At 50.9% G+C, this 23,273-nt stretch overlaps 1 protein-coding gene across 1 annotated transcript; it reads left to right on the top strand.

Moving 5' to 3' along the window:
* Positions 1–13,313: 13,313 nt before the first annotated feature.
* On the top strand, positions 13,314–23,062 carry LOC144255401 (serpin A11-like). Its single transcript, XM_077800054.1, has 5 exons — positions 13,314–13,393; positions 16,473–17,118; positions 18,350–18,623; positions 21,153–21,300; positions 22,755–23,062. The coding sequence occupies exons 2-5, from the start codon at positions 16,476–16,478 to the stop codon at positions 22,956–22,958; spliced, it is 1,269 nt and encodes a 422-aa protein (XP_077656180.1). The 5' UTR covers positions 13,314–13,393; positions 16,473–16,475; the 3' UTR covers positions 22,959–23,062.
* Positions 23,063–23,273: the final 211 nt, after the last annotated feature.

Genomic DNA, 23,273 nt, shown 5'->3' with positions numbered 1-23,273 from the left:
ACAGAAAACTTAGTCATCACAAATACAAAGTAAAAATGCACCCAGCAGAATCATTCAGGTGTTGAATTCCACCATTTAGGGATTGCGTCCGGTTCTGCTTCCTTAGGAAGGAAAGTCAGCGAGTCTGCGGTGGTGGCCAAGATGGGCGGGCACCCAGATGAGACTTTCTCCTGGAGGAAAGCAGGAAGGGCTTTGCCACTCAGGGATTCCATACTTGGTCAGAAACCACCTGAGATTGCTCCTCTGTGAGCTCAGAGAGGTCACTGCCCCTCCCCTGGGTCTTACACCAGGTTCAGGTGTGTTCATGGTTTAGGTGCTTGACTGCTTGGGCTTTGGTCTCTTCTCTATTTTTAAATCCCCTTTAGAATTTTGGCATCATTTTAGATTTGCAGAGAAGTTGTGAAGATGGTAACAGTTTCCACGTACCCTTCGCTAGCTCCCAGTTTTATATTTACGTTTCATATTTATTATCATATCCCATCACGATGGGGCACGTGACACAACCTGGGAGCTGATGCCGGGACCTTGCTGTAGCTGAACTGTGGACTCAGATCCCACTAAGTTTTCATTAGCCTTCTTTCTTCCCAGGATCCAGTCCAGGATACACATTATGTAGAGACCCTTCATTTTAAGGACTTTGACCGGGGCTTCAAGGGACCAGAGTAAAGGTGGACGGGAGGACCCAGAGTCAGATGGACAGAAGTTGAGTTCACGGCTGTGCCCTCTAGTTAGTTTGTGACTTTAGACATGTCACATGGCTGCCTTAGCTTTTCCTCTCTATGAAGTGGGCCTCACACTATTGATCTCTCAGGTGCCTATTTTACTGCCTGCTGGACACTCATCCCAGCAGCACCGCCATCCAGTGTCGGGAAGGTACTGTCCAGGGCTGCTTGATGGTTTCACTCTTGTTTTCTCTGCCATGATGGGAAGAAAAGATTCACAGACTCCTGTGCTAGGTGAAGGATCTCCAGGATAAAAGTCCTTTCTGGAACAGGAATCCCAGGTGCCCCATGAGGCTGGGGGAAAAAGACAACAACAAATGAACAGACAAAACTCCTCCAGTCCTGAGGTTCTGTGTAGATCTATTTCCCTTTCACCTCCACCGGCTGCCTGGCTCAGGTTTGTCCAAGTCGGGTGACCCCACGGGGCAGGCTAAGACATGAGCCATGCTGCAGGGGGAGAGGTGTGGAAGCTCTGGGGAGCACTTCCCCATGAAGCAGGCCCACGGGGACTGCATGTCCCAGCGGAGGGGGGGGGGTGGGGGGCTTTGCAACCATCCAAAGGGTGAGAACAGCAAGAAGAGCCTTCAAAAAAGATACTGATCCCTGTCCCAGGGGCAGGCAGGTAACATGCTGAGGAGCAGAGAGATCACTTTCATCTAGGATGGCAGATGGCTTCAAGGAGGAGGTGGTGGCTTTGGAGCCACAGGTGAAGACAGGCACACACACAGACATGGAGAGGCATCGTAGGTAGAGGAAAGAACAGAGGTCAAGGTGGGAAGCCGCAGGTGGAGAGGTGCCGCAGGCTGGGTCAGAGGCTCCCTCCGAGATGGCACCAGGGTGGGGTGGGCGAAGAGGAGCAGCAGGGGGCTGAGGGCGGGGGAGCACAGAGCAGCAGGGGGAAATGAGAGAAAATGGCGATGGCCAGGCCAGCCCAGGGGACAGGAAGAGGGGCAGAGAGCTGTCCACCATGATGGGGGTTGCTGGAGATTTGTCACTGAGGGTTGGAAAGCGTCCCTCCAACACTCACGTGCTTGTTTCTGTATCACTAAGCACATGACCTTGGGCAGCATGCTACAGCTAAGACTCGCCATCTTTCAGGGAGTGAACGCCAGTAAAGTGGCCCTTAAATGTTGTTGTCATTGTACAGCTTTGATAAATAACTGCTGCCCCAAGTCCCCAAGAACTCCATGCTGTCCTGGTCTTTCTTCCCAGGACACACCACACCTCCCTGCTGGAGGGTTAGTGGGCCTCTGGTCCATGCTCCAGGGGCCTCTGGGTAGGGGTTGCAGATGAGTGTCCATCACCACCTGGTGCCTCCCATTGGCTGGGCCTGTGTTTTCACCAGTCTCTTCAGTACCCTGTCACCCTAGAAAAGAACAAGTCCAGGGATCAGAAGGGTGTCGAGTGAGTGTGGAATCACCCCAGCACTGGCCTGAACGGAAACGGGCCAAGATGGCCCTATCTACAGAGGCATAGGTTGGATCTGGTTTCTGGCTTCCTGTAAATGTTATCTCATTGGCTAATTAGAGCATCCACCTGTAATGCACCTGAGTATATTCTCTTCCCTTAACCTGTAACACCCTGGACCAGTCCTTCGGCTGCAGTGGCCAAATATATCAAAACAAATTCACACCGAGATACAACTGCAGCACAACAATGTGATAGCTAAACTATGAAGAAAATCTTAAGAGAAATCAAAGAAAAAAGAGAAAACATTTACAAGGAAATGATAACTGGTTCCTCAGAGGGCTTGAGTAACAGTAGATCCCGGAAGACGTAAATAATATCTTCAGAATGCTAAGGAAAAATTAGTCCTGACACAGAATGCTGTCCAACTAGCTAAAGGAATCTTTTAAGTGCTCCTCTTTGAAATGCAGAAGAAGCAGCATTAATTAATGGATGTGTTTTTAGTAAACTTGAATAAGAATTGACTATAGATAAAAAGGATGATGACTAAAATTGGGGGGATTGAATTCATGGTAAAACTAAAATCGTCAACAATAATATGGAAAACACCAAAGGAAATTTCACAGTAAAAGCATTTTAAGATCATCGGGAAAAATTTTTTAAAGACTTGCCATCTCAAATTGGGAGAATCATTGCTGAAAGTGCCTGGGACAATGCCTGGCACATTCTGAACTGTCGGGAGCTGCCCTGGATGAACACCCCTTTAAGTCCTGATGCACCGGGTTCTAAACAATTATTGCCTTCAGTCTAGCACAGCAGGGCCAGGTGGCAGTAACTTGGGTGTTACCCCCAGCTCGGATAATAAGGCATGGCTCCAGGTGTAGGTGTCACCCGCTGGGGTTGAGTTACACCCACCTGTTCCATTGTAATCCTACCCTTTTGCCCTTTTAGGGATAGAATGTCCCACAGAACCGCCCCTTGTGTGTCCCTTATATAAGAATAAAGAATTCCAGTGGCTTGCTTTCTTTACACAGACCCCTAAGGTCTCAGAGCTGTCCCCAGATTATTGAAAAGGTACTTCTGTGTGTTTGTGTGCTTTCTTTGTCGTTTTCTTAAGTTACTGGAATAGTCAGGTTTTGTGAACCCAGAATTAGGTCGCCATCTAGGATAGATGGCAATACTAAACCTTCAATAAATGAAGATTTTTTTTTACTCTTGATTCAGGGCGACTGGTGCAAGAAAGGGGGGGAAAATCACATCTCACCAAACTCTAAGGGTCTGTTTGATACAGTAGCCAGTGGCCCTGTGTGCTTATTCAAGTTTAAATGAATAAAAGTCAAGTAAAATTAGAAGTTCCTCGTTTGCACTAGCCACATTTCAAGGTGCTCTGTAGCTGCATGAGGCTCATGGTCATATTGGATGGTGCAGGTATAGATACATTCCCCACATTGCCAAACATCTCTTTGGACTTTGCTGCTCTAGGGGAGTAGCAGGGCTTGTCTCAGGGATCCTGGGGAGGCCTCTGGGTAGAGGTGGCAGAGGAGTGTCCATCACCATCTGGTGCCTCCCATTGGCTGGTCTCTTACACAGTCTGTCCTGTGGGCCCTCTCACCTCTGCTCCCTCCCTCATTAGGGGTCCATTGTCTTCCTGCTTATCTTCAGCGCTGGGCTTGCTTAGCTGGGGGCTTCCTTCCAGAGCAACCTGGTGTTTTGGGGTTGTGCTGGTTGGAGCTCCTTAGCCACAGCCAACAGCTCCTGGAGGAAGAAGAGTCTCCTGCACTGCCACCTAGAGGCAGAGATGGAGACAGCATGGGCTTGTGCCCTCACCCCTCCCTGTCCCTCCTCCACAGGTGGATAAAGGCGTTCATTCCCCAATTTTCCATCTCTGCCTCCTCCTGAAGATGGGCGTCTGGGATAACCTTGGCAAAAACACTGATTTTTTTCTGGAATTACAAAGAGAGGTTTCTAAAGTAAGTTGACTGGAGAGATCATCCTAAGAAGTCCATGCTGGGAGTGCAGCAGAGACCAGCCGGCAGAGCTCTCCCTTGGGGAAACAGAAGGCCAGAGAAAGGCCACGTCTCATGGCTACCACATCTGTCACTATGTGGTCACCATTCCCCTCACCACAGGCACCTTTTGTCCTCTTCAAATGAATGTTCAGAAGGTTCAACTCCAGCCCCTTGAAAATGGACCCAGGACTGGCCGGGATGAGCAGGCGCCTGCTCCCAGGTGTCTGAACTCCCTTCCTCCCTGAGGTTTAGGTCCCCACACAGATGTCACAGTGGGGCTGCCCATGGGCCATCTGTACTCTTAATATTGTGCTTTGCCTAAAGTTTTGGGGGAGAGAGAGAGAGAGAGAGAGAGAGAGAGAGAGAGAGAGAGAGAGAGAGAGAGATTGATTTAGTATTTTGGATATAAAAGTCCACATTCCTAAACTTCTTGATACCAATCGCTGATCTCAACTCTTCTGTGGCAACAGTGAGCCAAAACCCTATGTAGTGGTCATGGCTGGGGTTGAGCCACATGCGACCCTTTGGCCAATGGCACCCTCAGGTGGACCACTCCCCATCCCTGCAGGAGTCTTATCCTACTTGGTACCTGCCAGCCCTTCTGATCTCTGACATAAAATTTTAATTCAAGAATGGATTATAATGGTCCAAAGTGGTCCTGGAGCCGCTGAAGGGGTCTCTGGTCATTGGTATCCAGGGAAGGAAAGCAGAGAGGTCCCTCTGGAATATGATCAGCATAACAGGCCTTTTCCCAGGGGAAGCACTGAAGTGCACCTCTGAAAAATCATGACCGTGACCCGGGGGCATTCTCAGCCTCTCTGAAGCTTAGGAGCACATGAACCTCAGGTCAAGAGCCAACTTTCTAGAAAACCAATGAAGCACCACCTTTGGCAATACCAGGCCATGTCACGAGGTCTCCCTGGGAGCCACTGAAGTTTGTTTTCCTCTTGGCAGGCACTCACCAGGCTGCCTAGTGAGAAGGGTACAGAGGCGGAAGCAGCCACCACCAGCAACCTTGTGGTCTGGTGGAGGGATGACCCTTCTTATCCTGTCATCTCCTGCCACAGGCCTTTCCTGCTGGTGATGATGAACGAAGCCACAGACCCTATTCTCTCTCTAGAGAAAGTTGAAAGTACCACTAAAGCCCAAGTGGGAAATACCCTGTCGATTTCTTGCACACTGAGAATGCACAGGAAGTGTTTCCTGATGCTCCTAGAGGGTCATTGAGACTTGCTGCCTGCTCTTCTGAGGGTCCCCCAGACCCCAGCAGAGCTGTGTTCATGGAGGGGAGCTGAGGCTCAGCATCAAATTGACAATCAGATCGTGGTGATGAGCCAAACCCAGTGACCCTGGACAGTGCCCCTTTCCATGAGTCCTCCTGGAAACTAGCTCCAAGGAGTATTGCCTTGCTTGCCATTTTCATCCCTCTGAGCTCCTGGGAATGAGAGCACATAGGTCAGGCACCTTTATTGCAGAATTACAGTAATAAATTCCATAAACCTAAAATGTGAATTCAGTGGCAACAGAGCTCCAAAGCTGCAGGGTCCTGATCTAAACGTGATGCATGGGCTGACTCAGAGCACTGGGTGGTCATCTGGGGACATTTCAGGGGCTACACGAATTCCTTCCTCACTTGTTCAGCGAACATTATGGATAACTTAATGTGTGCTAGGAGTCAATCAGACTGGCAAGGTCCCTGCAAGGTGCATGAGAGATAGTTCACCCCAAAAAAGTAGAATGGAGCCTATCATAAGCAGGATTATAGCAGCCTGTGAGGAGGGCCTGGGGGTGTTCCCAGAAAGCTTGAGAAACAGGAGGGCAATGCTGCGAGTCAGGAGTGAGATGAGGGCAGCGGGAAGCCCGTGCCCATTGTGTGTCACAGATGGCATGGGAGAAAGCAGGACACTGCGCAACAAAGAGGTTGGATCATATGGAAGGGGCGCGTTGGCCAGGGAGGAGGTCTGTGCTCGGGGGCAGGCTGCCGAAAGCCAGCTGGGCTCCTCATGCCAGAGAACAGCCAGGACTGGTGTGTGGCTGGCTAAGACCTCCCGGGGACAGGAGCCCTGCTGCTCTGGCGCGGTGCGCAGGTGCACACTTGGACACACGCGCACAAGCACGAGCACGCATGGCCCTCTGGGTGCTCAGCCTCCTCCCTGCTAGTTTGAAGTGACGTCAGTCTGGCTCCCTTACTTTGCAACTCGAGAGTCACACGTGATGCTGTGGGCCACAGTGGCACCAAGGCAGGGGCAGCTCACGCCCACTGGGTGGTCTCCACCATCCTCTGCGCAAGTCCCTCAGGAGGCTCTGCAGACACCAGCCACTCCCCTGGCCAGGGGTGGGGTGACTCCTGCAACTCCAGAGGAGCCCTGGATTCCCAAACCCACAGGATCCCTGCCGGGGGACTCCAGTGTCTCCCACGTTGGACGTGCCCTTGGGGCTCTCCTACACTCTCCTTCGTGGGAAGAAATGAACGGGAGTTACGCTGGGAGCCGGCAGAGCTCCTGTGGCACTGAGTCTCCCCCCTACTCTCCCACTTCGCTTTCCACCTAGGTGGGCAGTGGCTCTAGGCGGGAAAACAACTGACCCAGGCCCAGGGATCTCCCCGGGCAGAAGGAGCCCAGTACCAAAGCCCAGGTGTTGGAGGCTCTGGCCTGCAGCCTCCCTACTGCTGCCTGCGCTGAGCTTCTGTCCCCCCCAGCGCTCTGCTCTTGGGTGCTCTGCCCTTGGGTGCTCTGCCCTTGGGTCCTCTGCCCTTGGGTGCTCTATAAAGGCGGTGAGGAATGCGTCCTCCACTGTGGCTCCCTGGAGGTCCATTGTTCCAAGAACAGCGAGGATGTTTCACTGTAGTGTGAAGGGAATGGCTGGCACTCAGAGCTGGCTGATGACACATTTGTTCACATTGAGTCCTGTCTAATAGCTCTCAGAAGTCTCCCAGACACGTGTCAGCAAGAAGATACTAGAACAGTCACAGCGATGCCAAGGAGGTGGTGCGCACCACTTCACACTGGGCTGTGGGAGCAGCAGGTTTGGTCAGGAGGCAGAAGGCAGGGAAAACCCGAGCGGTGGGGAGGACTTCCGGGGTGATGTCCCCTGTTGGGCAGGAAGTGGAGCACAGAGGTTGGGGCTTTGGTTGGAGGGTTTGTAAAAGGACTCTCTCATGCTCCTGAAAACTGAGATGGTGTAGAGGGAAACAGCATGGCCATTAGTATGATCCATGATTTCAAGATGGAAAAAAAAATAAACCTATGACAGAATATTGAGGATGACTATCACAACATGGTGTGAATGTTTCATTCAAAGCAGAGTGACAATATTCTAAAGGCAGGTTTGGTTGACCTAATTAAAGCCAGGTGGAAAATCTTCAAAGAACATCTACACAACCAACCAAACAAAATGGATTCATAACCATGGGTATCAGGCCATGGCCTGTTCAAAGTCAGAGGCCTCGGTACAGTCTTTCCAGCCAATCCAGGTCTCTTGCACTCCATCAATTCATCAGTAGAGAGTCTTTCTTTCTTTGCTTAACCATCCATTAGTCTTATTAGTGTTGACAACAGTTACATCCTTCTCATGTAGAAAATGTCCAAACGCGCTCACCAACCCCCACAAGTCTCACCCTATCACAACATCAGGATCAGCTCAAAGTCAAGGACTTTAACATGTAAATTGTTTCCAGGTATAGACGAGGCTCCTTGGATGTGATGACTTACCTGGTGCCGCTTGGATGTGTTTTCTTGGGTACAGGGACCTATAAAATAAGAAGATAAGTTATTGCTCCACCCCACACACAGAATGGGGATTCAAGGACAGAATATCACAAGAGATATCTCATTTAAAAAGAGAAAACTGTATTCATAGATGAACACAGGAAAGTAGAATGAATTGGACATCACTTTCCTAAGTTCATATATGAACACATGACCAGAGAAGCTCCACATCATGGACAATTGCAGGAATGGGATCCTAATTAGAATAAGTTATATTCCATGTATGTATAAAATGTCAAAGTACACTCTACTGTCATGTGTAACTAGAAATAATAAATAAAAAAATAAGCTACTGGATTGCAAGATGGAAAGAAAGAAAGAAAGAAAGAAAGAAAGAAAGAAAGAAAGAAAGAAAGAAAGAAAGAAAGAAAGAAACCACCCTGTCAGCATATAGTAGTCACTGATCCACACAATTCTGAAATCCAGCAGGCACAGACCTTCAATTTCCTCTCATCTGTGAACAACAAAAGCTTGCTGATCAAAGTCCCATTCTGCTCTCTAGAAGTGGTGCTTCATGGCTCCACCTTCTATATCATTCATTCTCCTCCATAATTAATGGCCCATATCACACCTAAGATGGTTTCTCAAACTTCTTTCCACTTTCTGCCAATAGGGAATTGGAGAACCAAAGTCCTCTTTGCATTTTAAAACATCTCTGTCCCTTTTAGTCCCAATACAGCTCTTTTAAAACCCTTATGGGTCGTCTAAGAATCAAATAATCATCTATTTCAATAGAGAAAAGCTATACCTACAAATATCTTTGTGAAAATTCCTCTCTACTTCAGGTTGTGAATAAGGTGTCATGGGACAATACTCATCACATTATTAGGAGTCCTTTTATCTATATGAGAAAATCCAGAAGGCTCCGTTTTTAATATTTGTGAGATCTTAACAGAGTCTTGGGACTACACTCAAACTTGACTTTGAGTCTGAGCACATAGTTCACAAACTGTGTTTGGGGTTTGATGTTTGATCTCAAGCTCTTTCTTGCATTGAGAATCTTTTATTCTCATGTCATACTTAATCAAATACAGATGAAAGAGGTAAATCACACTTTCAGAGATCTACCAGGGAATTTTATTGGCTAGATTCACAAGTTAACTCAGTAATTTTCTTTCTTCCAAGTTACAAAGATGGCAATGTTGCCCAAATCCCATAACTACATAATATGAACTGCCTTTTTTTCCAACCACCCAAACAGAACCTTCACTGCCTGTCTAGCCACCCCTAACAGACTCCTTTAGGCCTCTGCCAGCCCCTGGGTTTTGTTTAGACAGTATGCTAGTTTGGGGTAGCAGTTTCTGTTTTGGTTATTTATTGCTGTATTGTTGCCTTAAAATGTCCCCAAAACATAGTGGCTTCAAAACACTGGTTATCAACTCACCGATTTATGGGTCAGGAATCAGGGCAGGGCTCAACTGGTTGGCTCCTTTGATCCACATGCTGCCATGTGGATGTGTTTTCAGCTGGGTGGGGGGTGGGCTGCAGTCAAAAGTCTGATGCACGCTCCCCCATGTCTGGCACATCTTTGCTCCTCCTCATATCCATCTCTTCATATGAGCTCCTCACAGCAGCGTGAGGTGGTCAGGCAGTCAGGTCTCATACCTGGTGGCTGACTTGCACCAAGAAGTGTTCCAAGTGGGCGAAAACAGGAGCCCCGTGCCATTCAGACTAAGGTTACCGCTGTTGACCCGCGACGAGTCCTTGCCTCCCCAATGTTGAAGAAGAACACCAGAGAAGCACACCGAGGCCAGGTCAGAGTGGAAAGTAGAGGCTTTATTAAAGGACAGCAGAAAAGACTTCTCCCGGAGGAAGAAGGGGATCCAAGAGGTGGAATCCGTGGGAGCGCGGTTGTCTCCCCTTTTTATAGCTAAGGTATTCTTTTCTCTTTGCCGCATTCCTGTCACATTTCTGTCCTTTGTTCTGTCAAGAGTGGGGCACGGGTGGGCCAAAGGAGTAATCTGGGCAGGAAGGACTTTTGAGTCAGCATCTTCAAGTTTGCTGGGCGCTGTTTTATTAACACTTCTTTGGGATGGGCTCTGGGCCTTGGGGACATGAACACTCCAAGAGTTGTTCTGCTTTTTCTGGACTTCATTCTCAATGGCCTCCATTTGGGATCTTACTCGATATTAGACCTGCTGAGACTCAAACCCAGGGCCTCACACATACTAGGCAAGTGCTCTACCACTGAGCCACAACCCCAGCCCCTTCTCTTGCATTCTTTATGTCTGTAAAACCATCACCATGCAGATGAGGCCAAGAACTGCCACTAGCAGAAGCATAGCCATGTCCCCTTGGACCAGGGTTGCAGTGGCCTTTGGGTACCTGGGCTGCTGAGCTCAGTGAAACTAATCGTGGGGAACCAACTTCTTAGGCAGCCCTGGGGGACCAGGTCACTCCAGAAATCTCTTCATAAAGCAAAGTCTTTCAAAGAAGTTTTTACTTTTATGCCCTTGAGTCTGTGGCAGGGATAATCCTGCTGCTTACTGAGACGTCCTTAAGGCATGTTTCCTTTTGTCTCCATTCAAAGTCCTTGGCCTCTCTTAAAATGGCACAAATCTCATCAGCAAGAACAACTTCCTTGGTCCAAATTATATAGACACTTTTCTAGCTAAATGGCTACATCCTTATACTCTGATTTTTGGTCCCATTTCTAACAGGAATCCTGGCTAAGTCACCAGTGATATCCATGTCACAGCTTGAACGTTATGCTGCCTTAAAATTTTCTCCATCACATTAATTGGTCCATCACCTTTAAATTCAGCCTGACACAAAGTGTCAGGACATTGGCAAAACGTAGGCAAGTTCTTGAATAGCCTCAAGTGCAGTTCCCAGTAGGGTTCTCTTTCCCATCTGAAAGCTCAGCACAGTCTTTACTGTCCCCGTGGTTACCAGCATTGTGGTCTTCCAAACTTACAGCAGAATCACCCATTTAAGTGCTCCATGATCTGAGACTTCTCCATCCTGCATCTTCACACATTTCCAAATTTCTTCCATAAACTGATTCCAAAGGCTTCTGAACTACATAGTTGGGGATAGTCACAGCAAAAACCCTATTCTGTCAAAAGAGCCAGGTGTGGACAGAACTGCCTGTCAATCAGCGGGGTCTCCTGACCAATGGATCTCAGCAAGCTCCCCCAACCAACCCCAGTAGGACAAGGGACTCTAACCCCCCTCCCCCAGTCCTGTCCCTAAGCCCAATAAAAATTCCAGTCCGGCTGAGCCCAACCATGTGCTTCTCCCCGACCCACCCTGTTGGTCTGGAGGGTCTCCCCAGGAGTGAAATCTCAATAAAGCCTCGTTCTGCAGCCTTTTTAATGTGCCTCCTTTTGGTGGCTGCTGCCTGACCCTACCGTTTCAGAAGCTTCAGCCCATTCATTGCTTTGGGTCCGAGGGGAGGGGAGGCAGAATATCATGGCAGAGGAAAGCTACTCAGCTCCTGATGACCAGGAAGCAAGAGAAAGAAGCAAGGGTCATGATGAGAAGTGGTCCCCGAGGGTCCACCTCGAGTGACCTTACTCCCTCCAACCACGCCCCACCTGCCTACAGTTTCCACCACCTGCCAGTAGTCCATCCAAATTATAATCCATCAAATTGATTCATCTACTGATAAAGCCAGAGCCCTCTTTAGCTAATCATTTTCCAAAGCCTCACACTGCTGCGCTGGGAACCGAGTCTTCCATGCTTGGGATTCTGGGAGGCATTCCAAACCCAAACCATGGCAGAAGAGGTTGGAATGGCAGTGACATCTTGGACGAAAGCCTTTTAGCTTGACAAGTGAGTGTCTTGGAGTGAGGCCACCTCTCCCTGTGACCCATTAGCTGTGGCCGACCTGCATGTTTGTGTGCTCTTTTGAACTTTGCACTCTCGGGCATCACACCCAGAGAGATTATCCCACCAGCCCCAGGAGAGCGGTGAGACACCAGGAGCAGAAGCACTGAGTGAGCTCAGCCTGCACCTGCCAGCCTGCAGACACCTCTCCAGGTGGCAGAGCCTGCAGGTGAGCACAGGAGGCAGGAGCTCAGTGAAAGGGGCTGGAGGGAAGAAAGAGTCTCCCTACTGTAAATGGTGTGGCAGGAGCTGTCACAGCCTCACAGGAGGGGATGGATGAAGGCTGTGCTGGAGTGATTCTCCCAGTCACCTCATCTAGGGATCACCTCCACTTAGTGAACGGGAGAAATCGGATGTTTGGAAGTGCTGGTTGGGGCCTCTGCATAGAAAACTACTCACATTTTTTTTTTTCTCAGAGAATGGATTATGATCTCTACCACCTCCTATTAACTCCTTCCTGAAGACCCACGTTAACAAATTCTATTATTTACCTCTTCTTGAATAACAAATCACCCCCAAATTTGATTGTAGCTTAGGACAACAAGCTGTTTCTGTGCATGGGGCCTTTGAGACGGCTTCAGGTCTCTTGTGAGATCTGAGTCAAGATGTCAATCACCTTGGGAGCCGCTCAGAGACCACCAAGTGGAGGAAGTTCAGCATCAGATTAGGACCAGACATGAAGAAGTCTGCATGAAGAAGCTGCATCTGATCAGGGAGTTTTACAAACATAAACCTCCTCCCCGTCCCTCAGAGAATCAGGCTCAGTCTCCTGGGAAACTTCACACTTGAAAAGTGAAAAACAAGCTTTTCTTGAATAACAAGATTTCTTGCACCATTAAATAATTCTACTTCTTTTTTAAAAAGATTTTTTAACCTGTTGATAGACCTTGATTTATTTATATGTGATTTATATGTGAATCGAGCCCAGTGCCTCACACATGCCAGACAAGTGTGCTACTGCTGAGCCACAACCCCAGCCCACTAATTCTACTTCTTAAAAATAATGTTTTATTGTTTTCTGGTAATGAACAAGACATGCTCTTTGTCGGCAATTTGGAGATTTAAAAAATTTCAAATGAAGAACACAAAAGGCACCTCCGTTCTATCATCAAGAGCATCTCTAAGAAACACTCCTTTAGTTCCTGGTGGATACTGGGACACACCAGTAAGCAGCATCCATGGTCCCACTTTATGGGGCTTTCAGCACAGCAGGAGGGAAGACCTTGCTCTATTGACTGAATTTCGCTCCAGTCCTCTCCCAACCCCACTCTGTGTGTGATCCTTCTTTAAAATGTGGGTAAAATACCAGAACAGTTTGGTGTGGTGGTGGAGGATGGAGTCCCGGTCTTCTGGTGAGGGCGATTGGCTAATTCAAAGGATAGGCACAGGGTCCAGCAGCAAAGGCCCCACCAACCTCACCAGCATCAGAGCACCTCAGACCCACCTGGGCCCCAGACCATCCGCTTGTCTGAGGACAAGCAGCTGGATGGGAGCTCTCAACAGAAGAGCCCTTCCCGCCTGCTGTGCTTGTCTTCACACTAGTTCCAGGAATTGACCTGGCAAATATTGACCAGGCTGCTGGGTCTCCAACACCACTTTTCTGTGGCAGGAGGACGTGCAGGCTGAGGACCTGGGCCCGGCTTGGTGATAAGGCTCTGTGAGTACTGGGCTCCTGCCGGGAAGGAAGGCAGGTGGCGGTCACCGCTCTATCCCCCTCCTGCTCTCTAGTTCTCTGTTTCTCCATCTCTGGCTTCACAGGTAGGGGTGGGAGAAGTGAGTCCCCTCGAGTTAGAGTGGAATGAGCACTGCTTCTGAGTCTCCAAGTTAGAATTTCAGGTTTTCAATGACCTTTGGCATCCAAGACTTTGGACCGAGGAGCTCCGAATATTCCCGGCAGATAAGACCACAGCAAAGGACGAAACTTACTAGAAATCTTGTGATGGGAAAAGAGGCATGCTTGGAAGCCCTGAGCTGGACCCGAGTCTTTCTCCTGCCTCCCTTTTATCGAGTGTTTGTCCTGCCCCGAGCCTCAGTTTCCCCAAATGGACAACTGGGCTAGGAATCCTTGTGCCTCAGGGTTCTCAGAAGGATTGAGTCAGAAACACAGCAGGTGCCACCTGCATTTGGGCAGGACCATTCTCACTGCATGTGACCCTTCTGGGCAGTTTAAAGCTTCCATGTACCCAAATCTCACCCACTGAGTGCTAAGAGCACCCCCGTTTCTTGTGGTCGATATGACCAGAAACACCACCCACCTCTCCCATCCCTCCTCCCTAATTTACAAACCCATCTGTCCGAAAAACAGTGATACAACATACCTAATATCCCCAGCCCTCTAATAAACACTTAATAAATGAAATGTTATAATGAATGGATAGGGTTCTTCATTTCCCTCTGGGATCTTTCTAGAAAAGGAGCTATGAAATGAACTGGATGTCATTGCACTAAGCCTTGGTGAATGGGAAGAAAACCCCTATCACATTCTTTCTGTGTTAGGTGCTCTGTGTGTCTGTCACATAAGCCTTCACCTGCCTGCCCGGGAGGGGACTTTGCCTACATTTTGCAAAACTGACACCTTGTGAAGGAGGTTTCTTTGCACTGCGCGGCAGTGAGTTCCTGCAGAGCCTTGGTTGCGACCCAGGCCCCACTGGGAAGTCGAGGTCGTTTTGCAGGTCGGGAAGTCCTTGGGGTGCCATGGGGGCAGAAAACGGTGCTGAGTTCAGTGGCATAGAAGGAATAAATGAGAAGTAGTTTCTGTGTTTCTGATTTTACCCAGGGACAGACCAAGTTTTAATTTGTTCTGCATCTTACAAATTTCCCATCAAAAAGGCAAATCTGAAATGTACAGGAAATGTCATAGAGCCACCCCCACTGAGCTGTGCGGAGGGAGGGAGGTCATGACCTTGGAAAAGTGCCCATCACACTTTGACCAGCAAACGCGTTTCGACATAACAGAGGAGACAGCATCTCGCCTCCCGGCCACTGGGCTTTGAATAGTGGTTGGGCAGAGCATTCAGGACACCAGGGCCGAATGCCACCTGGAACGCCACCCTCCCCAGCACTGCCACTACAGCTGTAATTTGTCCAGAGCTCATTAGTTTGGGCAAAGAGGATTCAAAGTGCTGATTAAATCACCAGTGTTTTCAGGACGATCTACCACAAGGCACCAGGAGGTCAGAATTTGGCCCCCACTGAAGGAACAATGGAAAGGGTGGTTTCAAGTGGAGCAGGAGGATATCAGGGTCTGCAGGATCCAGGGGTCTGTGCATGGGCAGGGGGACCTGAAAGGGAAAGGAAGGTTTTAGACACAGTGCGACATGGTGCCCCTCCCCTGCACATCCTGCCCGGAAGCCAGGGGTCTTCCTGTTTCTGTACCCCCAGTATCCCCTAGAGGTGGACCAGAGTTTCTTCTGGCATGTCTTATAACCAAGAGGTGTCGTACTCGTCTGCAGGGGCTGCTTTAACAAGCCGTTAAAGTGCTGCATTTAAACCACCAAAGCTTTTGTCTAGCAGCTCTGGAAGCTGAAGTCCAAGATCAAGGGGTGGGTAGAGCTGACTCCTCCTGAGGCCGTTGGGAAGAGTCTGCTCCAGGCCTCTCCCCAGCTCCTGGTGGTTGCTGGCCGTCTTTGGCTTTGCCCAGTTGGTAAGATATCACCTGCAGTCTGTCTTCTCCATGGTGTGTGTCTGTGCCTAAAGCTCTTGTTTTATAAGGATCCCAGTCAAACTGGGTTAAGAGCCTACTCTAATGACCCCATCTTAACAAATTATACCTGTGATGATCCTATTTTCAAATAAGATCCCCTTCAGGGGTCCTAGTAGCTGAAGGTTCAGCTTATGAATTTGGAGCAAAAACAAGTCTACCCATGACAGACGGTTCCTAAACCTCCACATCAATCAAAGATGGAAGCTCCAGCCACTGCACATGACAGACAGCAGAGTCTTGATGGAGATGTGGAGACAGATCCATGCTCCCTCCTCTCCTCCCAGGACCCACCAATTCTGTGGCTTTGTCCTCACCCATGGGCCCCTCTCATCTGCGCCACCCGGTGGGTGACCCTCACATCCAGCTAAGGAAGGATCAGGAGGGCCCAGGGACCCCTCTTTCCCATGGGGCTGACGTGAGGCTTTGCACATCATCCTTTTCCTTCTGGAAGATGAAATTCTAGGTCAAGGCTGTGCCTAGGTGTGAGGCAGGCCTAGTGTCACTCATGGTCACAGTGTCCTGACCACTTGTTCCACAGCCCTCTTCTCCATTTATAGTAACATACACATTTGCTCATTTAACTAGTGCAGGCCACCCCAACTGGACCTGAAGCTTGTGGGGTCGGGAATTGGGATTTTTTTTTCTTCTCCCGACTCGATTTTCAATACGGGTTAATTTCTTGAGTCAGATAGATCCTTGAGAAGAAATGGAAAGAAGGAAGGAGGAAGGAAAGATGGAGGGAAGGTAGAGGAGATAGGAAGGGAGGGAGGCAGGGAGGGGAGCAGGATAAGCTATGGAAGATTCTTTTTGTAGCCCGGAGTCCTTTACTCAAAAACCTCTATCACATGTGGAGCAGAGAGAGGGCTGCTGGTCTTCCCCAAGCCTGGGAGGACTGTCATCTACCACTGTCCTCTGCAGTGTGCCTATGGCACCCTTGTGGGACAGTCTGAATGGTGGGTTTGATGGCCAAGCAGGGGGGCAGATGAAGTCGCTTGGGAAGAGGAGGACTGACGTGTTCGAATCTTGCTTCCAGAGGATGGGGCCGGCTAGGCTGTGGCTGCTGGGAGCCGGGATCCTGGCCTCTGTCCACTGTCAGCCCTTTCCTGCCCATGGAGATAAGAGCCCAGGGGCACATCAACCCCCCAGCCATCAGCTCTCGGAGCCAGCTCCTGCCTACCACAAAGTCACACCCACCATTACCAGCTTCGCCTTGCGCCTGTACAAGCGGCTGGCGGCGGGCACCCCAGGAAACATCCTCTTCTCGCCCGTGAGCCTCTCCAGCACCCTGGCCCTGCTCTCCCTTGGGGCCCAAGGTGACACCTCAACACAGATCCTGGAGGGGCTGGGCTTCAACCTCACAGAGACCCCAGCAGCCGACGTCCACCGGGGCTTCCAGAGCCTCCTCCGCACCCTTGACCTGCCCAGCCCCAAACTTGAACTAAAAGTAGGGAGCTCCTTGTTCCTAGACAAGCGGCTCAAGCCCCTGCAGCACTTTTTGGACAGCACCAAGGAGCTGTATGGCGCTTTTGCTTTTTCTGCCAACTTCTCGGATCCGGCTACAACCTGGAGGCAGATCAATGAGTACATGAGGAAGCAGACGTACGGGCACGTCACGGACGGCCTGCCCCAGTTCAGCCACGACACCCTCATGGTTCTCCTGAACTACATCTTCTTCAAAGGTGAGGGCTCGCTCAGACACAATGACTGGCGTCTCCTCTGTGAGTAGACACTGTCACCACACAGAGGTGACCAACACATCCTTGGGGGATGCTGTTTGCCTCTTGGGAATCTGCGAATGACAGCTTTCCTACCCTTGGGTAGCTCACATCCCACGTGGGTTGGAAGCAAGGAGCGGCCACAGAGCTCAGAGGGATGTCATGCTTTCAGGTGGGTGTAGGTGCCCTGGAGCTCTCGGAGGAGACGAGCATCCATGCAAACTTGGGGAGTGAGGGGAGGTTCCCCAGAAATGCAGGCCTCTGAGTGGAGACCTGAAGAGTGAATTGGATCTGCTCGGGTAAAATTTCAGACAAAAGAAAGACCAGGAATTCCAGTCTCAACAGTAGAGTGACATGATCGCGTCTGTTTAGAAAGAGAGAGTGTGGCTGGGCGTGAAGATGGGAATCGGCCCCGCTACTCGACTGAGATAGGAAGATCATGGAGAGCAGGAGTTTGAGACTAGCTCAGGCAGGACAGTGAGACCCAGATTTAAAAAAACAAAGGAGCAAGATGAGCCTGGATACAGTGTGGAAATGGTTTGGAGGGAGTAAGGACGGGAGGGGAAAGACAAGTTAGGTGTTTCTCAAAGTGGACCAAATCCAGGTGACACTAACCTTGATAAACCTGTGGCTTTGGAAGTAGAATCTGCAGTACTTGGTCACTGATTGAGTGTCTCTGCATAAGCTGGTCATCTAGGGGTCACTGGGCCGAGGATCTGTTTAAAGGGCTTGGAAACAACCTGAGCTGTGCCGTCAGAATCAGGCCACTGATCTCAGCTCAAGATACTTCCTGGCTTTGTAAATGGCATGTTTACAGAAATGCACAAGCCTCAGTTTCCCCATCCCTAATATGGGGACGATGACACTTGTTTCTTGTTAATTTGGGGGATGATTTAGAGACTATGCCTCACCCATGGAAGGTGCTTAGTGGATGGGAATGCATTGTGGTCTCGAGAACTAAATTCCTCTGAAAAGAAGCCCAACCCTAGGCCCCTGGAGCTCAGACTCTGCTGACACTCTAGTGGCTAAGCCCTGGCCTGGATTCTGGCCTCCTGGCTCTGCCTCCAAGCTACTTCTTCACCTCACACTTACATACCCAAGAGACAGTCACCAGGCCGGTGTGGCTTTGTAGACAGCCGCCCAGAGTCGTTCTCCTGGGACATGTGCTCATGTGTTACGGGTCTTGTGTCCTCAGCCAAGTGGAAGCATCCTTTCGATCGCTACCAGACCCGGAAGCAGGAAAGCTTCTCCGTGGATGACAGGACCTCTCTCCGGGTTCCCATGATGCAGCAGAGGGAGATGCACAGGTTCCTCTATGACCAGGAGGTGGCGTGCACCGTGCTGCAGATAGAGTACAGTGGCAATGCCTGGCTGCTGCTGGTGCTCCCTGACCCTGGCAGGATGAGGCAGGTGGAGGCCGCTCTGCAGCCAGAGACCCTGAGAAAGTGGGGACAGCTGTTCCTGCCCAGGTAGGTGCCACATGGAAGGGTTCCCGCAATCTTTGCTCAAAAGCCGGAGCAGGTCTTGGTCAACTCCTGTCCCCAAACGCTAAATTCCAAGTTTGACTCTGGGATCCTGGGTAATTTTCTCTCCTCCTTGGGCCTCAGGTTTCCTCTGAGGCCTTGATTCCTCCTGAATTGCATTGCTTGCTGGATTAACTGAGTCCATAGTTAGACTGAAACCTGGATCCTAAATGCTCACTGGATGTGGACCATGATCCCTCCACCGGGTGTCCTGACCCCAATCTCATTTCCCCTGGCTTCCTTCGTTCTTCACATAGTAATTTAATATCACACGATAATAAAGTGTCACCAAAATGCCAGATAAAGGACGATCATTAAGAACAATCATTAGGTAAAGAAAATGTGGTATATATCCACAGTGGAGTTGTACTCGGCCATGAAGAATGAAGTCATGGCATTTGCTGGCAGATGGATGGAACCAGAGAAGATGAGGCTGCGTGAACTAAGCCAGCCTCAGCAGGTCAAGGGTCAAAGTTCTCTCTGACATGCAGAAGCTGGAGAGCAAGACCAAGGAGACACCAGTGGCTCAGAGAGGTCTGGCACCTCGGGAATCTTAGGAAGAGGGAGAAGAGTGGAATAGGGAAAGGCGACCGAGCGGGTGAAGGAGGGATGGAAAGGGGAATCCTGTCCCCTCTACTTGCTTTTAGATTGTGGCTTCCTCACTGCGGTTGCAGCTTCTTCTGATTCCCGAGGTCCCCCTCCCTGGCCCAGCCTTCTCAGTATGTGTCTCCCTTTATGGAGGGACCTGGGATGGAATCTGGTCCTGAATTCTAGATACCTCTAGCTGCAAAGAAACTGGCCCCAAACTAAGCAGCCCGGAGGCCAGCTGTTGCCCCTTGCTGCCCGGGTTGGCAGGGCCCCGTGGCCTGGTTCCCACTCCTGGGGGAGAGATGGGGGCTGGAGCCATCGAAGCCTCCTTTGCGTGGGTCTGGATGAGGCTGGGTGGGCTGGAGGGGATCCGGGCAAGGCCGGCTTCTCTTCCTGCAGGGTGTCCCCCAGGCTAGCCTGAGCGGAGCAGCTCAGTGTGACACTGTGTGGCCGCTCGCGGCTCCAAGGGAAGGGCCCTAAAAGGAAGGGAAGGCTCGTACCCTTTGAAGGGTTAGGTCCATAAATCAGCAGTGTCCCTCCTGCCGTATTGCACTGGCCGGAGAGCCACGGATCCCACCCAGATTCAAGAGGAGGGCTCATGCCCACCATCTCAGGTGGCAGTCCCACACGACCCAGTGGCTGCCAGCCCCTCCTGTGCCACACCGAGGCCTCAGAGTAGAGAGAGGCACTTTATACCTGGGCAGAAGTTAAAGCACCCAGGAAAGGAGATGCGGTAGGTCGAGGGGAAAGGCCAGGACTTAAGGAATTTTCTGAACCCGTGAAGCTCCAGTCAAACCCGGATTCCAGCCCCGTAGTTTTCGGTTCCCGCAGGGTGAGCCTGCCCCTCTCTCCCACTGCAGGAGGGAGTACCATAGAATCTTCTGGATTGAGTCGATTTTCCCTCAAAAAGGGTTTGCTTTGACTTCTCCGCAAAATGAGTAAAATTCTACTCATTGTCCCCCTCCCCCTCCCCCTGTCCCCCACCAGTGGCCTGGGGCTTGCCCACCCCAGATCTCCCTGTGAAAAATGTGTCAAGAAGGCCAAGATGTCCTTCCACTTCGGTTAGCCCCTGGACCCTCCTGTGGCCTAGGGATCAAACTGGTAACGATAATGATGAACCTCAGTTTGACCTTCTAGAGACATAAGTTCCCAAATTAGTTATTAACTAGTCAAATCCGGAGGTGCCCTGGCAATTGTCAACCAGTACTTAAGAAAAGACTAATCCCCAGGAGAGAAGGATGGATTTACTGTGGGTGGGAAGAATCTTCTGAGTTGGCCCCAGGAAGGGTGGCCATCTGACAGCCCAGGAGGCCCGGTTGCAGGAGGGAGTGACCTGTTCCTTGTGACTCGCATTTTGCACACCTGCTGTGCCACGGGATCCTCACAACAGCCCGTAGAGTGGGCATGTCTGCGCCGTTTCACAGACGAGGAAACAAGTTCAGACAGGTGGGAGATGGTGGTGGCCTGGGCGAGGGGAAGGCCAGGATAAGGAGTGAGGACACGGTTTGGAGGTTGAGCCACAGAAATCGCAGACAAATGAGATGTGGGGGTGGGAAATGTCACCAGCACTGACTTCGCACAGCCATCTGTGGATCTCATCAGTGAAGCCATTCAAAACCCCACTCCGGAGAGCCTTCCACAAGGGGATGAAGAGGAGGACAGGGGGCCATGTCAGGAGCCGTCGCAGGTCCAGCCCCAGACACTCCCTGAGGCCTGCAGCAAGGGAGCTCTGGCTAGGGAGGTGGAGTGTCCCCCACAGCAGGTGTGTCACGGGGGACTGCTCGCCCCCCACACTAGGAAACACTTGTCCCTCCCCGGGGCAGGCTGCCGACAGACGGGCAAGGGCAACACTGACAAGATGGTACATTTCTCTGATTCTCCCTTCAGCCTGCTCGACTTGCACCTGCCGAGGTTTTCCGTTTCCGCCACATATAACCTGGAAGAGATTCTTCCCCAAATCGGGCTCGACAGCATATTCAGCTTGGAAGCAGACCTCTCGGGGATCACTGGGCGGCTCAACAAGACCATCTCCAGGGTAAGGCAGTGGAGGTGCACGGGTGAGATGCAGGGCCTCTCCCTTCTCACATGGTGGGAAATCAAGTCCTCCAGTCTGTTCCCTATGCAGGGCCTGCAACATCGCGATCTTCATAGCTCCCTTCATGGACAACTCCCTTCCTGCCTCCCCTCCTCCTAGATCTGTGTTTTCTGTGCAGGAATAGTGTTCTGCATAGAGCAGGTACTCATTAGAGGTGATTCATGGGGCCATAATTTTCCCAGGTGTGGGATGGCTTTGTTTTGATTCCTAGTATGTCCTCTTACTGGGGCAGCTGTGGGACTCTACCTGCCTTCGTTATGGCTATGGGTAACAGTGGGACAAAAACAGGAGGTATCTCATTCAGCTTTGCTGCAGTAACAAACAACCCCTACATCAGCTAAATATCTGCTTCCCATGACTGCTTCCCTCAGGGATATAGGGGAAAGGAGAAGCCCCTGTCCTCTTCTGTCCTCACAGAAGAGGAGGAAAGCCAGAGAAAAAGTTCAACAGCTCATTAACACTTGTCCCCATGCCTGACCTGTGTCATGGCAGTGCCCAGGCCATTTGCTAGATTGGGTTCCACTTTCATGACCCCAGTCCATGGGGATGGGCCATGTTCTGCACTACAGGTGGCCCCACAAAACACATGGAATGGGCAAAGGTTGACAACCCTCCAACAGGAGGGGAGAGCTGATATTTGGGAATAAGAATGCAGTGGCCTCTGAGGGCAGAGGCTGCCTGCTGGACACTGGGGAGGAAGCTAGATGGGGTTCCACTTTCATGATCACGGTCTGTGGGATGGGGAGACAGTCAAGGCCCCTCTCTGAGCTTTGGTTAGGGGCATGGAGTGTGTGTGTGTGTGTGTGTGTGTGTGTGTGTGTGTGCGCATGCATGCTCCTGCGTTGTGCAGCAGGTGGGTGAAGAAGAAGGAAAAGAAATAGTCAAATGTCTTGAAGAGGCTTTTGCACAGTACCTTTTAAGTGCTTCTCTTTTCCTAGAACCTTTTGGAAAAGGGAACATCAAGGCCATTTTTATTTTTTTATCCAGCTTCTTTTAAAGGCTCAGAACCCTTTCTTCCTGGGAAATTGTGTGAAATGAGGTTAGAAAAGAAGTTCCTCCCGTGGGGCCAGTGGGGGGCTGGGTGACCCTGAGCTCTTTAGACCCCTGAGGTCGGCTGGGCTGGGCCTCCAGGCCTGGGCCAGACACAGGCGGCTCCAGCCAGGCTCAGGCCCTTTTGTCTTTCTGCCTGAGGGTGACGTCACTGTTGGGGGCGCGGGGGGGGGGGGGGACCCTCAGGAGAGAGAAAATGGAGAGAGAAGGGGATGAAGCGAAGGCTTCCTAGGCAGGCAGGGCCCTGGGGCCGATCAGATGGCTTCCTCCCCAGTGTCCAGCAGGCAGCCTCTGCCCTCAAAGGCCACTGAATTGAGCCGTCTCTGACTCTTCTCTCCTTCTAGGTGTCACACAAGGCCGCGGTGGACATGAATGAGAAGGGAACCCAGGCAGGGGCCGCCTCTGGCCTCCTCTCCCAGCCCCCGCCCCTAAACATGACGTCGGCCCCTCACGCCCATTTCAACAGGCCCTTCCTGCTGCTGCTTTGGGAGGTGACCACCCAGAGTCTGCTCTTCCTGGGAAAAGTCGTGAACCCAGTGGCAGGGTGACGGGGGTGGGAGGTCCCAGGGGTCCTCTCTCCCCACCAAACAGGAAGGCTGGGCCCCCTGCACTGCGGGAGGGCAGACCAGCTCGTGGGTGTGCAAAGGTGACAATAAAGTTGGCCCTGGGTGTCACGAACCCTGAGGAGCCCTGCTTAGGAGGGAGGCCGAGTCCGTGAGCAGCTTGAGCCACGCACCCTCCGATCCGCTCAGCTCTGGGGTTCACTGTGGCTGAAAGTTGAAAATGTCGACAGCGTTCATGTTGTGGCCTCCAGGAGGAGTTGCCACCGCCGTGTCAGGCCCTTTCCAAGTGTCCTTTGGGTA

The sequence above is a fragment of the Urocitellus parryii genome, chromosome 6, assembly GCF_045843805.1.
Source record: "Urocitellus parryii isolate mUroPar1 chromosome 6, mUroPar1.hap1, whole genome shotgun sequence".
In the NCBI taxonomy this organism is placed as follows: Eukaryota; Metazoa; Chordata; class Mammalia; order Rodentia; family Sciuridae; genus Urocitellus; species Urocitellus parryii.
This window is presented reverse-complemented; position numbering and strand designations above follow the sequence as displayed.

Excerpts from the sequence above, each read along its gene's own strand:
- LOC144255401 (XM_077800054.1), top strand. The coding sequence starts at position 16,476 with ATGGGGCCGGCTAGGCTGTGGCTGCTGGGAGCCGGGATCCTGGCCTCT. Across the intron at positions 17,119-18,349 it reads GAACTACATCTTCTTCAAAG|CCAAGTGGAAGCATCCTTTC; the intron begins GTGAGGGCTCGC and ends TTGTGTCCTCAG. Across the intron at positions 21,301-22,754 it reads TCAACAAGACCATCTCCAGG|GTGTCACACAAGGCCGCGGT; the intron begins GTAAGGCAGTGG and ends CTCTCCTTCTAG.